We start from the raw sequence: 13,617 nt of genomic DNA, 5'->3' as shown, positions 1-13,617 counted from the left end.
CACACCGAGGCCGCCACCGATCCATCTCGAGTGCCCACTTCATCATATCCCATCTCCCATCCCGATGCCGATGCCGATGCCGATCCCGATTCCATTGCTAAGCTAATTAACAGACTTGCAAAAATTCATTTCATTTTGCTTTCTTTGGTTTCCTTTTTTTCGCATCAGAACCGCCGGCGGCTGTGGCAGCGACACGCAGCGCAGCGTTGCAACAAAATGTTGCAACAACCCTTTCAATGTGCACAGATTGCAGTGGAAAATTTGTTTATCATTAACAGATTTGAGATTTCAGCTACCACGCTGGAAAATGAATTATAATTATGCCGAGGCAAGGGCCTACCCCCGTTCGGAGAGGAATGTTCGCGGGGAGATTTAAATATTAATGGTATGCGAGATTCGAGGCTGATGCTGCCACACGCGGCGCCTCGCCCAAAAGGGGATTTCCTTTCGATTTGGATGCCCATTGTTTGCATAATATTTGGCAATTATTGGAACACACTCACTGACAGTCCCGGACAAGGCACGGAGGATACCCGGGACACCCGGGATACGTACTCCTAAGCCGGCTTACGTGCATCATCAGCTTTGTCCGCCAAGGTAAGGGGTAAGCAGAGTCAGTTGGAGTTGGAATTGGAGTTGGAGAGCAGCCTCGGATATGTAGATGGAGATGGAGATTTTGCAGCTTGCTCTGGCTTGGCCTTGCCCCGCGGCCAGTGCCATTTGTGGCAGATTCTCCTTCTCGAATCGTGGCGGGTTGGAGGCGCAAAAGGTTCCTTCCTCAAACCATTCATTTCGCCGGAGGCACGGCCAGGCACTGCCAGCGTCTTGTTTGTCAATCAGAAGAAGAAAAAAAACAACAAAAAACAGAAGATGAAAATGAAAACGAGAAACGAGATCGTTTGGCAAATGCGTTTTGGCATCTGGCGAAATCTGGTCCTGCCCCCGAGCCAGGGCTCGCGAATCCCTTTCAGCCACTTCCTCTTTGCGGCCAGCTGTTGATTAACTAACTGCATAATGAAGGAGTTGGATAGAGTACGCCGAGCCAGCGAGGAGGAGGGTGAGCCCGAGGAGGCTGATACTCTGAGACGCTAAGGCTCCGGCCGAGGGAGTGGCAGATGGGCGGACCGCAAACACAGAGATTCAGACAGAATGGGCCATCGATTGACTGGATTGCAGTATTTTGCATCTGGAAATCACTTTTGGGAAAAACATTGAAGGATATATAAGGATAATAATTACTAAAATATTATGGAATCATCAACTAACTTAGCGATCCTTTCTCTTATTGTACCTGCCTTCAAGTGGTTTCCTTCCTCCCCAACACTCAGCGACAGGAACCCCAACCCCCCATCGCTCGCTGTGAGCATTTGTTTTTTTTTATCACTTTTACAAGCAATTAATTAAATTTTTATCGATTAACCAAGTGACACGCAGGGCCCGAGACAACAAAGGCAGGAAGGAATTGGAGAGGCGTAGAACAATAAAGGAAATGGAGGCGGAGGCGAAGACGGAAACATGACTGTTGTCACGGCCAAGAAATGTAAATTCGTCTCATCTCTGGGCCAACAACGAAGAAGGGTTGCCCGAAAGGGGTGTGGCCCGCCAGCGATATTAGAAAATTGGTTTAACGATGCGGGTGAGCACAGCTGGCAACGGAGCGGATCGGATCGGATAGGATAGGATCGGATGGGATCGTAGAGCAAGTGCCACCACCAGCAGGCAGGGGATTGGGAGACGGGAGACGGGAAACGATACAGGTTACCGGGAAATGGAAAATGGGAAACGGAGAATATGAACAATAAAATGTAATTCAATTATCTGTCGTGGCCGTCGCTGGTATCGCAGTCTAAATGGTCTACAAATTAGGGGCAAACCCACAAGAATGCGAGAGCCGATGACAGGTCATGGCACAGGTTGTTACACCATCAGCAGCGGCAGATTAAGCGGGCTCCTGGGCTCCTGGGCTCCTGGCTACGGGCTCTACCTAAACCCGGATCGGACTGGCACTCAAATCGAGTTACAGTGCCAAAAACGTGTGCGAGGGCGTCAAAGTGTTAACAAGTGTCATGTGTGTGTCTCTCTCTCTCTCTTGTGTCTCGTGTCTTGTGTCCTGTGTCCCGTGTCTTGAGCTACTATGAGGCTGGAAACAAGGGAATTTTGGACAGCTGGTGCCGCTGCTTGTCTACGGGGGCGTTGAGCCAAGACCGCGCTGATCCGCATTATCCCTGCTGGCCGAATGCCGAATGTACCTGCTCTTTGATCATTGATCTAGGGACACGCTCCTCATTGTTCATCCTCGCTGTTGTTTGTTTGGGTCTCCCAGCACAAGCAAAGCCAATCGGTTGGTCAGGCAACTGCGTAAATATGCGACTCTAGCACATCCTTTTTTGTGCCAAACTTTGGCAAAGACACCATAGATCCTGGTTTTCCATTTAGCCAGACGTATTGCGTATAGAACACCCAATAACAGAGCTGCAATGATAATGATATCAGGCCTTTCTCCGAGTAGCTATCGAATTTACTAGACGACTTCTGTCCGAACCCCAGAGGCTGGGTCTGCGTCTCAAAATATTGTCTAAGAAGGGGATTCTTGAGCGAAGAAGAAAGACAGCATAGATCCAAGATTTCCATTTAGCCATTGCGTGGAATATCCTATAGAACACCCAATAACAGAGCTACAATGATAATGATGATGATATCAGGTCTCTCTCCGAAAAGTCATCGAATTTACTAGACGACTTCTGTACGAACCACAGAGGATGGGTGTGGGTCTCAATATATTGTCTAAGAAGTGGGTTCTTAAGCGAAGATAGTTTAACCCACTAGTTTTTGGTGGGAAAATGTATACTCCATCAAATATAATCTACTTTAGAATCATAGACCAACAAATTTTCGAATTTCGAGAATATTTTTTGTAAAATTGCAATTTATTTATATGATACGATGATAATAAATATTTCTTTAAAATTAAATAATGAAAAAAATGGTTGGAATACAAAAACTACATAACGGCAGCGTGCAAAAAAAAATGATGGAAATAAATTACTTAAGATGAGAATACTTGTAAAATAATTGGGAAATATGTACAGGAATAGAAGTGGGACTTAGTTTAGGCTTAGTAACTAGTTAAGCGTCGTGGTTAAGCGTTTTCCCCCGTTTGTCAGCGTCGGCTTTCTCCTCATTATCTCTCGTTTCCTCGATTTCTCTCTTTAGACATATATGGATGAGGGCAGGGCCAGGCCCACCTCGAAGTAGTTGCGCTCGTCGACCTTGTAGCGCTTCAGCGGCGACTCCTTGGCCACCAGTGACGCCGGCTGGGCCTCCCTGCCGCGCTTCAGCCTCCTCACTGGCGTCTCCAGGCAGAAGGTGTTGTCCCCCCCCACAGTGGGAGGAGCAGGAACGGGTGCTGGAGCAGGCGTGGGAGTGGGCGTGGGCGTAGGCATCTGGAGGAGCACGTGTCGTGGCAACTTCGTCACTGGCGAGGCTGGCTCCGGGGTGGGGACCAGGGTCAGGGGCAGGCCGAGCGGCAGCGGTAGGGTGCCGAAGCTCAGATCGCTGGCCGGATCGTCGCCAGCGGCGTAGGAGGGCGACAGCATCACGACGCCGTCCGACTCCAGCTGCTGTTTGACCAGGGTGCGGCGCCGCAGATTGAAGGTGGAGCGGCGCGGCTTTTTCTTGGCGCTGGCATCGGCCTTGCAGGCGGAGTCCAGGATGGCGTCGATCAGCTTGTCCAGGGTCTGGTCACCCAGCTGGGCGGAGGAGGGCGGCTGCGGTGTGACCGGGCACTGTGGAGCAGGCTGGACCGTAGCCGGCGGCGCCTCCATGGTGGCCACAAAGTCCGCCTCCAGTTTGCGCTTCTTCAGCTTCTGCTGCTGCTGGTTGTTCCCTGCAGCCGAAATGTAGCGGGGCTGCTCCAGGAAGGGATCCAGGGGCGCCAGTCCCCGCATGGCCAGGTGCTGGCCGCTGGGCAGCAGGGTCGCGGCATTGGGGGAGTACTCCTCCGCATAGCGGGGCAGCGTGCTGGCATAGTGGACGCTCTGCACGCGCTGGTATTGCTGCTGCTGTCGCAGATGGGGCGAGGCGGAGCGCGGCTCTGGCGTCACGTTCCGTATGTCGCTGAGCGGGGCCAGGACCAGGGGACTGTTCCTCAGCCGCACCACCGCCGGCACTGGGGTGGAGGTGTAGCCGTAGTCCATCCCCAATACGTTCTCCTTGTTGGCTATCGTGGCCCTGCGCTCGCGCCGCTGCCGGCGCTGCAGTCTCCGGGTCTGGCTGGGATGCTGGATCTCCTCCGCTGCGGGCAGCTCGTTCAGGCGCTGGGCCGAGGCGGTCCACTTGAGCATGGTTGGGTTCGTCGGTTGGTGGGCTCGTGGGCTCGGGAAAATACAAGATACTGCTGCGATCCTAGATCTCTGTCGACTGCTCTCGACGGCTCTCGCTGACAAACTGAAGCGGTACGGGGCGAGGGCTGCGTTTTATACCCCTCGCATCCTTAGGGGTTGTTGCGCAAGCGCACCCTGCAGGGCCAAGGACTCTGAGAGTGCCCTGCCTCTCCCTCTCTCTCATTCTCGCTCTCTATCCCTGTGCTGGTTCACCTCCTCTGGCATTGCTTTCTCCACAAATTTTGGGAGTTCTGGCACTGGTACTGCTACATCGTGCTAGTCCCTGGTACGAGTATGCCTTCCGACACCTCAACCAACTCCTTTCCCACCTTCCTGGCCCATTCCTGGTGCGGTTCAGCAGTCCCGTCCCGAAATGACGTCCAGATCCCTATCAGGCCAGACATCGCTCAGTTATTAAATTTGCTTTTATTCCCCCGCGCTCAAGGAAGTTATCGTTTCCTTCCCCTGCCCTTCCTTCCCATTTGAATGTCACCGAGAGGGTCGCGAGAGCTTCAGCAACAGGCCCTTTCGCCACTTGCCCAGGAGCAGCCAGGTTAATTAGCCAAGCCCGGACGGGCCCGAACAGAGCGTAGATCGGACAACTTCCTGCGACTGGGGCAGCTCCTGCCTACCGTCCTCCTTGCCACTTGTCTCACATCAGCTATTAATTGCGGCTCTTTAGCGGCCACAAATGACAGTTGTGCGAGTATACTCGTACTCACGTTTCTCATAATTGAAAATGTTCGCCACTTCCGGGAGGAAACGTTGGAAAACGTTAGAAAACGCTCGAACGTTATAACGTTGCAAACGATGAGAACCAAGGACCTGCACTGAAACATTCCCTCACTAGTGGGGTCAGATTGGAGAACTGCCAAGCTCCAGAAAAGAGAAGTCAGATCTGATCCTGCTAAACAATATGTAGCATATATCTTCATGTTTCAAGTGGATTCAGATAGATTTGTTTTACTTTTAGTGATGATTCTGCTGTCGCCCTTTGCTTGTCATAAAATAACAAAGTTTCCTGAAGGAATGTCGCATAAGAATGAAATCCATGCGATCAGAAATCTCTAGTGGTACTCCCTACAAAGGGCCCGCAAAAAAGAAGCTCAAGTGAATAAAGACCATCTTCAAGAAGACTTGCGTTCAAATCTAGAACTACTCGTATATCAAATAGTCTTCCAATCAACTGAATTTCTTTCGGTCTTATAAACCTTATAGGTCTCTGGAGTAAACGTAAGGTAAATGCTAAGAGTGTCGTGGGAGATCGTCTACAGATCGACGCAAGGAGAGTCGAAAAATATGAATATGGAAATAATAAACAGATCTAAATTATTGATGACAGATCAGTATCAGTAATAACTGCCCACATGTGTCACTGTGACTGTGGCTCTTGACCAGCTGTTGGGCCTACTTGAGCTACGCTTCCGACCTACGGGTTCTTAAGCGCCACCGAACCGCCAGTGAAGTGATCGCTAAGTGATCTTCAAGGGATATTCAAGTGAGATGGAAGTGATCTTCAAGTGATGAGCAGAGCACAGTCATGTGAGGGATCGTCAGAGTGGACAGGCAACGATCTCGTTCAGCCATCGATCGGTTCAGCGATCACTCAAAGTATCCGTGACCAAAAGTAGGTTATCTAGCGAAGGATCTACATCTAGGACCAAAACCACTTTCTTCGGGCATTTCTTCGATTTCATCTTTCCCTCATTTCTCTGATATCTTTATTTGCGATCTTCCCCGTAGATGGAAACGGAGATGGAGAAATATTGCTGAAAGATTGCTCCTAGCGAGGATCGTATATTTCGCACGTTTCATTCGCCTCTTTTTTTGCGGTGAAAGTTGTTTGCTTTTCTTCGCTTATCCCTATCCTTTGCTCTCATTGTTTGCTCTGCTCCGACTATCTTTCGATCGTCTTTGTGCCTGCAACACAACGGCACAACGGCTGTGAGGGTTAGTTAATTGATTGCCCCGTTCCATCCGTTCCGTACCTATGTATATCCCCGAGCAGAAACCGCTGCAAATTTCTCAACTTTTCAACTCTTTTCTTCGCTCCCCTGCGAAATCCCATTTTGGTTTACTTTCTGCCTCTTTTCTACGTTCTCGTCTCGGTGCCGCCGGTAATGAATATCCTGTCTGTCCCCTTTGGCGCGGGTTTTTTTGTGCCGTTGAGTTATCGCTGTTTACATAGCCGCACAAAAGGATTAAATGGGTTTTTGAGAGAGTTTTCGACCAAAAGAGATCGAAGCCGATCGATGCTGGGGATCCCCTTCTCCACCGTCTCAGCCACAGGGCCTAACGTGTTGATTAATTTGATTTAACGAGCATCCTTTCCCAAAGAGGCGTGGCCGAACATGGTCCCGAACTGTCTTCGTTTTCTCCGATTCGATCCGATCCGTTTCCCTGGCAAAATTACCATAATCCTCGCATTTTCTGCGGCTTTCGAGCACATACATCTATAAAGAAATGCACAAAAAACCACTCAAATTTAATTTGAATTTTCGTCGGCTTTTTGTTGTCGCTTTTTAGTGTACGACGATTTTACGCTTAATTAACGGGGACAAGAAAACGAGTGCCTGTTGAGGGCCAGCCGAGGACCCGACCCGGCCCGGCCCGTCCGATCACGATCGCTATGCAAATTGCCCGCAGGAGAGCAGAGAGCAGTGCGCATGCATTTTGATACCCTTGCAAAGGGTGTTATGGACTTGCAATGCAGAGCAGGAAGTATCCTCGTCTTCTCATCCGACTGCATCACCCACCATAACCTGTTCGATCTGTTAGGGTATCAAAAGCTTCGGCCCCGAAGCTAGTCTTTGTCTGGTGTTTACTCGCCCTCTTCTCTGAGCGCGTCCACGAAGTGCCACTTGACTTTCACTCTTTGCCTTTCATGAGCGATTCGCATTTGCATTCGCATTTGCAATGGCAATGCTCAATGCTCAATGGGGCATAAACCTGGCGATTCTCTCACTCTGGTTCGCTGCCTGGCTCGCTCTCTCAAATCCACGCCACGCCACGGCACGGCACACACTCTCCTCTCGCTCGCTCGCTCGCTCACCTTTGCATATTTATTCGCTTGCGATTTCGATTCCGCTTGCGCATGCAGCCCTTTACCTCTCCTCTGATCCTGCGGCAGTGTGTTGTTGCAGGAGATTAATGCGTTTCTGCTTTGCATTGTGTGCGAAATTTATTGACATTTGATTTGCTGCGCCGCCGCCGCCAACAAAACAAAAAAACTGATTCAAAAAGGCCCAAAGTGTATCAAATGTGTGTCGCGCGGCTTTGTTTGCGTTTTGCATAAGGAACGGAGGAATTGAGGAATGGCTGGAGGGGCGACAGCAATGGAAAAGGCAAAAAAGGGGAAATGGGAAAGTGAAATGTTTAGGACTTCATTAACCGATTTGTGAAGATTATGGGGAAAATGGTACTCGTATTATCATAAGCAACGGAACCACACAAAAAAGAATGATTTATTGATTGCAGAACTTATTTTTGCACTATTATAGGCCAGAAATGATATAATCCTATGGTGTCCCAAGGGACACACTCTAGCGCCTGCGGCAGATTGGAAATGGAAGAATGAAATGTCAGGACTTCATTAACGGATTTGTGGGGACTATAGAGAAATATAAAAATTGTATAATCATACCGAACGGAACGGAACCCACGAAAAATGATTAATTGATTTCATAAGTTTTTTGTGATCTATTTTTTCGCCAGAAATGATCTCATCCGAGCGTATCCCTTAACACTGTAACGCCTACGGCAGCCTTTCCCAGGGGGACGAGAGGCTGGTTGCCATGCCGGCTCTGCCATGAGTTGGCAGAACCGTGCAGCATAGGTACATAAAGGATAATGGCAATAACGGACCCGAATACCGGCACGGCCCGGCCCGGCCACTGCCGTGTATGTTTACGCTCATAACTTTCCAACTCAAAAGTCGACCAACTGTCAACTGTCAAATACGAGACAATTTTCAAACGAACGCAATTCTGTGCTGAAATTGCCCATTGTAGCCCACAGGAGCAGCCGACGGAGCTGGAGGAGGAGGGGTCGGGTCGGGCCCGAGTGGAAGTGGAAGTGCGAGCGCGCTCAGACTTGATGTGACCCTGAAAAAATAAAGAGCGCAGAAGATGGAGATGGAGAAGCAGAAGGAGAGCAAGCCAATAGATGAGCGAGCAAGACAACAGGCAAGGCAGAGAAGACATGCAGCAGGAGAAGAGAGCGAGCGTGAGCGAGAGCGAGCACGCAAGACAAGACAATGCATGCCATAATGAAGAGCACACACACAACGGGAGATGTCTGCTGCTAGAGCGACGTCAGCGGCAGCGGCAGCAGCAACAGCAGCAGCATCCAACAAGCAGAAGTAAATTACGACAATTCGAGCAGCGGAGAAAAGGAAAGGAGAGGAAAGGATGCGGCCTGAGTGACGTGCCGCATGCCTTTCCAGGGGGAGCGGGAGCGGGAGGGGGAGGGGAAGTGGGCAAAATGAGAAGAACAAAAATTAAAGAAATTGCATGGCCGTAGGGGATGGGGAAGGGGAAGGGGCGCAGGGAACGGGCTGAAATTATGGCAAATAATTTAGAGCAAAAATTGAGAGTCCCACAGGGACAGGCAGGAAAAAGGGATCCTCGGGCCCGATCCCTGCATCGCGGTCCTAGTCGAGTGTGTACCTCTGCCCTACCCTACCCAAGATGATTGCATTTCTGGGTTTGTTCGTTTGTCATTTGCCTCGCTGCCCACAAAAGACACGGCGCGCCGGAAGAACCAGCAAGCAGAAGCAGTGGAAGCAGTAGAAGATTTCCTTGCCCCTGCCCCTGCCCTCCCCTCCCCTCATAAATTTGCAACAATTAAAAATAAAGTTAATTAAAATTTATGTGCGACAGTTTTGCACACTTAAAAAAAGATCGCAACAGATCGTAGCGGCTCGAGGACCGACTAGGCCGGGCCCCTTCTAATTGCTGGGTGTGGCCAAGGTCCTGAATGGCCTCAACGACCCACTTAAAAAAGTGCCGAGCATTACTATATATGGGGCGGATAGCGGATAGCTGAGGGACAACGAACCAAAGTCGAGTCCGAAAATGGCAGAGCCACTATGAGACATCTTCATATACACCTCAGGGAATGGGGAGTCCTTGACCACTTGAAGTGGAATCAAGTCCACAGAGCTCGGGAATAGATTAAAAGTATTCAGGAATATTTGTAGTCTTCATTTTCATGGAATATTTAGTAACAGTTTAGTAGTTTGAACTTTTTTAAAACGGAAGAGCATTCGACTAGATTCTAAGTAAAGAGAAAAATCTATGGATTTAAAGACGAGAGCAAAAAGCGGCAAGGTCCGCGGATCTACTTTTATACCAGGCACTCAGTCAGTATTGATTTACGAGTATGTGAGCTTATGATTTATGCAACTTATACAATACTTTACAAAGTTTTATACTCGTAAAGAAGTATTCCGTTTTCGAACGTTATCTAGAGATTTTGACATGATCATTGAGATCAATGCATTGACCTTGGCTTGAAATCAATTCCCATACAATTAATAAATGATATGATACAAGATATTGGATTGAAAGTAAAGAGTTGCGTACAGTTCTGTGCGAAAGGTAACCGCTGTGATCGGTTCCTTTGGTCGGGCGGCGCCTCCTTTGCATACCACAATTGGCGCCTCTGGTTTTATGGCCCGATTCGGCAATCGAGATGAGCTCTCGAGGTGATCTGCATTCGTCTAGAGCTCCGCTTGGTCCAGCTTTTGTTCGGCTCACGAGCTCTTGAAGGAAAACAATAGGGTCCTGTCAGAGCTGATGCGCTGCCGATGCGTAGCCGATCGTTGAGCAGATTTATTGGCCTCGAAGTCTTTGTCTCAGTCGCAGGCTCTAGAATGGCCGCACGTTCCACACGCTGTGAGGATGCGAGTCTAAGAAGCGTGAAAGTGCCGAGCCGAGCCGAACCGAGCCGAGCCGAACGGAACCTTCTAGCAGCCGGACTGCAACAAAGGATCTGTCCACTCACCGGTCACAAGATGAGCCAATTTCATTTCCTTTCCGCAAAAATTGCCCAAAACGTATTCCCCTGTCCGGCTCACTAAATTAGAGCAAATCCCAAGGTCTTTGGCGGTGCAATGTGCTTCGGCTCGGTTCAGTGCGGTGGTTGTAGGCAGCTGGCCGTCGCGGCTACTGAGATTAAGGACGATCGGACGTTTCGCCTATTATCCTTTTGCGGCTGCGGCTGCTGGAGGAGCCCGATTCTGGCTTTCTTCTGGTGCTCAGCGAAGAAAAATCCCCTATATGGAAAACCAATTAGGGGACGGCGACATCGCGGATGTCCAGCCAGCTATGACCCTGAGAAAGCAGTCGAGGAGCAGAACTTAACCGCAATCATTACCGCATTCCCTTGCACACTCCCCCACAGAAATACTGAAATACAGAAAGACAGAAAGAACTTGGCCCTAGCTCTTCTGCTCGTCCTGTCCCGTCCTGTAATTGTCGGAAGTGCAACTACTTACGATTAGAGGCTGACTTGGACTATCCGCTTGGCTGACTCCCTCGCTCAGCGTCTCTCGCCGAGACTCTCCGATGGAGAGGATGTCTTGAGGTAGTCTTTAAGTTAATTGCTGCATTTAGTGAGGACACCCGATGTGGGACAACGATAAGGAACTCAGTAACTGAGTAACTGGGGAACCAGCGCAGCTGTTCCAAGGGAAGACGGACCCTTGCGAGGAAAGAGTGTGAATGTGCGCTGATCTTGCCACAGTTGTCTAGGCCTAAGCCGACTTAGTTCAGATTTGTATTGTATTCGGTCCGTGTATGTCCTGACGGCTGGTCAACTGCCTATCCCTAACCCTATCCCGATCCCAAACTCTCAACCCCTTAACCCTTTCTTTACTGATCTGCTTCGTGTGCTCATAATTGAACTGTCTTTGTCCGGGACTGGGTGTCAAAATATTTGCCGGCCCTCTGTCTCCTTCCCCCCGTCTCCTGGCCGCCCTGCCCGATCGGACCTATGCTAATTCCAGGATGTGCAACATGGATTTCCATGTCCGTAAAATATGATTGCTTTTAATCCTTTTGTCAAGGCGATGACAAATAAATATTTCCACGATGTCATGTCAAAATACCAGCCCGAAAAAGGATTCGCTCTGTCTCTTTGGCCACGGTCACGGATTTTCATTTTTCATTTCCATATTTCCATTTTTTTCGGGTTCTGTATTTTCTGAATTTTTTATGCAAATTTCACTGTCAGGGGGGGGTAACGTCACTCCGTCACTCAGTCGGACCCAGGACCCGGGACCCGGGACCCAGGACCCAGGACTCTGAGACGGAGACAGGGCCCTGAGCCCGAGGGCCCCGACGTTAAGTCCATTAAGGTGTTACATGGCAACAATCTTTGTCGAGTAATTACAGGCTTGTTAGCTATGGTTGCAACAACATTGCTTTCTCCTTTCTCCGATCTCTGAGGGTGCGGAGTTTTTTTGCTCCTCGCTCCTCGGCTACGTGGGAAATGTTTCCTTTTTTTATGCAGTCGGTTTTTTTCCTGGCCTGTCTGTCCCAGCGCATGAACATCACTTATGAGTGTTTGGGCGAAAACAAAGGGATCAGATGGATCGGGAGGATCAGCGCGAACAAGAAACGAAGATCAGTTGTCAATCAAGGTGGCAGGAAATTTCCATATCGATGAGGGAACCGGGCACAACCCAAACATATTGCATGGCTAATTAGCTTACAAGGACACTCCCTGCGTAGCCCTCTCTCTCTCTCCCCTGAGGCGGTTCGTGCCGCTGTCTCCCACTTTTATTATTGTATAATTTGTATTTAATATACTTTTAAAGGGTCAGCGTTGGTTGGAACATTTGGAGAACGGAAGCGGACTTCCACTGAATGCTCTGCAGGGTTTTCGGGGAAAGTGAGTAGATAAGTGGAAGTTTCACTGAAGAACCAAATATGTAGATCTAGGCAAAACTATCGCTAAACTATTAATTGATTGTCCGTCTAAGAGAGACGCTGAAACTCTTGGGAATAAATTTAGTCGTCCTGCATCAGCGATGGGTGCTGTACGCCTCATGCCATCAGAATCCAGACTACACCGCGACCCAAATGGACTAAAAAACATCAGTGCAGTGTAGTTTTCTATCTGCACCTGGTTGAAAGTGCCATGATAGCCATGAAACATCTCGGACAGGACTCAATCCACCCCCCCTGATGATAGCGCCGGCCAACCAACGAGCCCGAGCCCGAGCCCGAGCTCGAAATTAAGAAATTATAGAGCGCTCGGGCTCGGACAAAACGCTGCATGACCAATTAAATGTAAACCGATCAAAATAGTTCAAACAACTTGCATACGGGCTGGAGCTGGAGGGAGGGGAGGCAGGGACAGCCACTACGTGCGTATCAATAAAAACAAAAAAAGAAGGACATCGGGATCGGATCGGATGAGATGATACGGTGAGGAGCCGGGCAGCGTCATCTGGTCAGCGATCGTTGTCGTGTTGGACAATTTAATGCAATTAGTGCGATATGCGATGGTCAGTGTCTATCGGTATCGGTATTCCATATCGGTAATTACATAATTACAGACATAGACACAGCGCGTGTCGATTGGAAAGGGAATGGGAATGGGAATGGGTATGGGGGTTGTGCTGCCCCTTATATCCATATCCATTGTTTTCCTCCCTCTCTCTCGCGGCATTTGTGTGTGGGTTGAGTTGAGTGGAAGGTGGAAGGTGGCACATGTCATGCTTCGGCTTTCCAGTTCCGATTCCGATTTCAGTCGGCTGATTAATGATATTACATAATCCCATTAGGCCTATCGCTACCTCGGGCATTTCCATGCCAATGTGTGTGTGTGTGTGCATCTGTAAGGGTTTTTCAATTCATGCAAAAAAAAATACTCTAAGGATGGGCTAGCTTCGATGGGTCGAAGCTTCAGATACCCTGACGGATCCATTGAAAACTTCGACTGCGTTCTATGAATCCTTAAATTCAACCAATCCCTAACCCGGATCTATAGCAAATATCAACTTGAACACCACTCTTTCGTGGAGTCGTGCTGCATTCTCGTGGCGGGAAAATGCATTATACCCTATGCGAAGGGTATTAAAATCGGAGCTCTGTTAAATGCAATCAACCGCAATAATCGCGAAAGCAAAAATCGCAAAAATCGAAAAGAAAAACATTAGCGCCTAATGCGACTTAACCACCACCGCCTGAGCCGTGGAACCGTGGAACCGTGGAACCAGGGATCG

General features: G+C 49.3%; 1 protein-coding gene across 1 annotated transcript; it reads right to left on the bottom strand.

Annotated features, from left to right (window-relative positions):
- Positions 1 to 2,925: 2,925 nt before the first annotated feature.
- LOC108150940 lies at positions 2,926 to 4,462 on the bottom strand. The gene has a single exon (XM_017279274.2). The coding sequence runs from the start codon at positions 4,341 to 4,343 to the stop codon at positions 3,210 to 3,212; it is 1,134 nt and encodes a 377-aa protein (XP_017134763.1). The 5' UTR covers positions 4,344 to 4,462; the 3' UTR covers positions 2,926 to 3,209.
- Positions 4,463 to 13,617: the final 9,155 nt, after the last annotated feature.

This window comes from Drosophila miranda, chromosome XL (genome assembly GCF_003369915.1).
Source record: "Drosophila miranda strain MSH22 chromosome XL, D.miranda_PacBio2.1, whole genome shotgun sequence".
Classification (NCBI taxonomy): domain Eukaryota; kingdom Metazoa; phylum Arthropoda; class Insecta; order Diptera; family Drosophilidae; genus Drosophila; species Drosophila miranda.
Note: the sequence above shows the minus strand (reverse complement) of the source record. Positions and strands in the feature narration are given on the sequence as shown.

Excerpts from the sequence above, each read along its gene's own strand:
- LOC108150940 (XM_017279274.2), bottom strand. The coding sequence starts at position 4,343 with ATGCTCAAGTGGACCGCCTCGGCCCAGCGCCTGAACGAGCTGCCCGCA.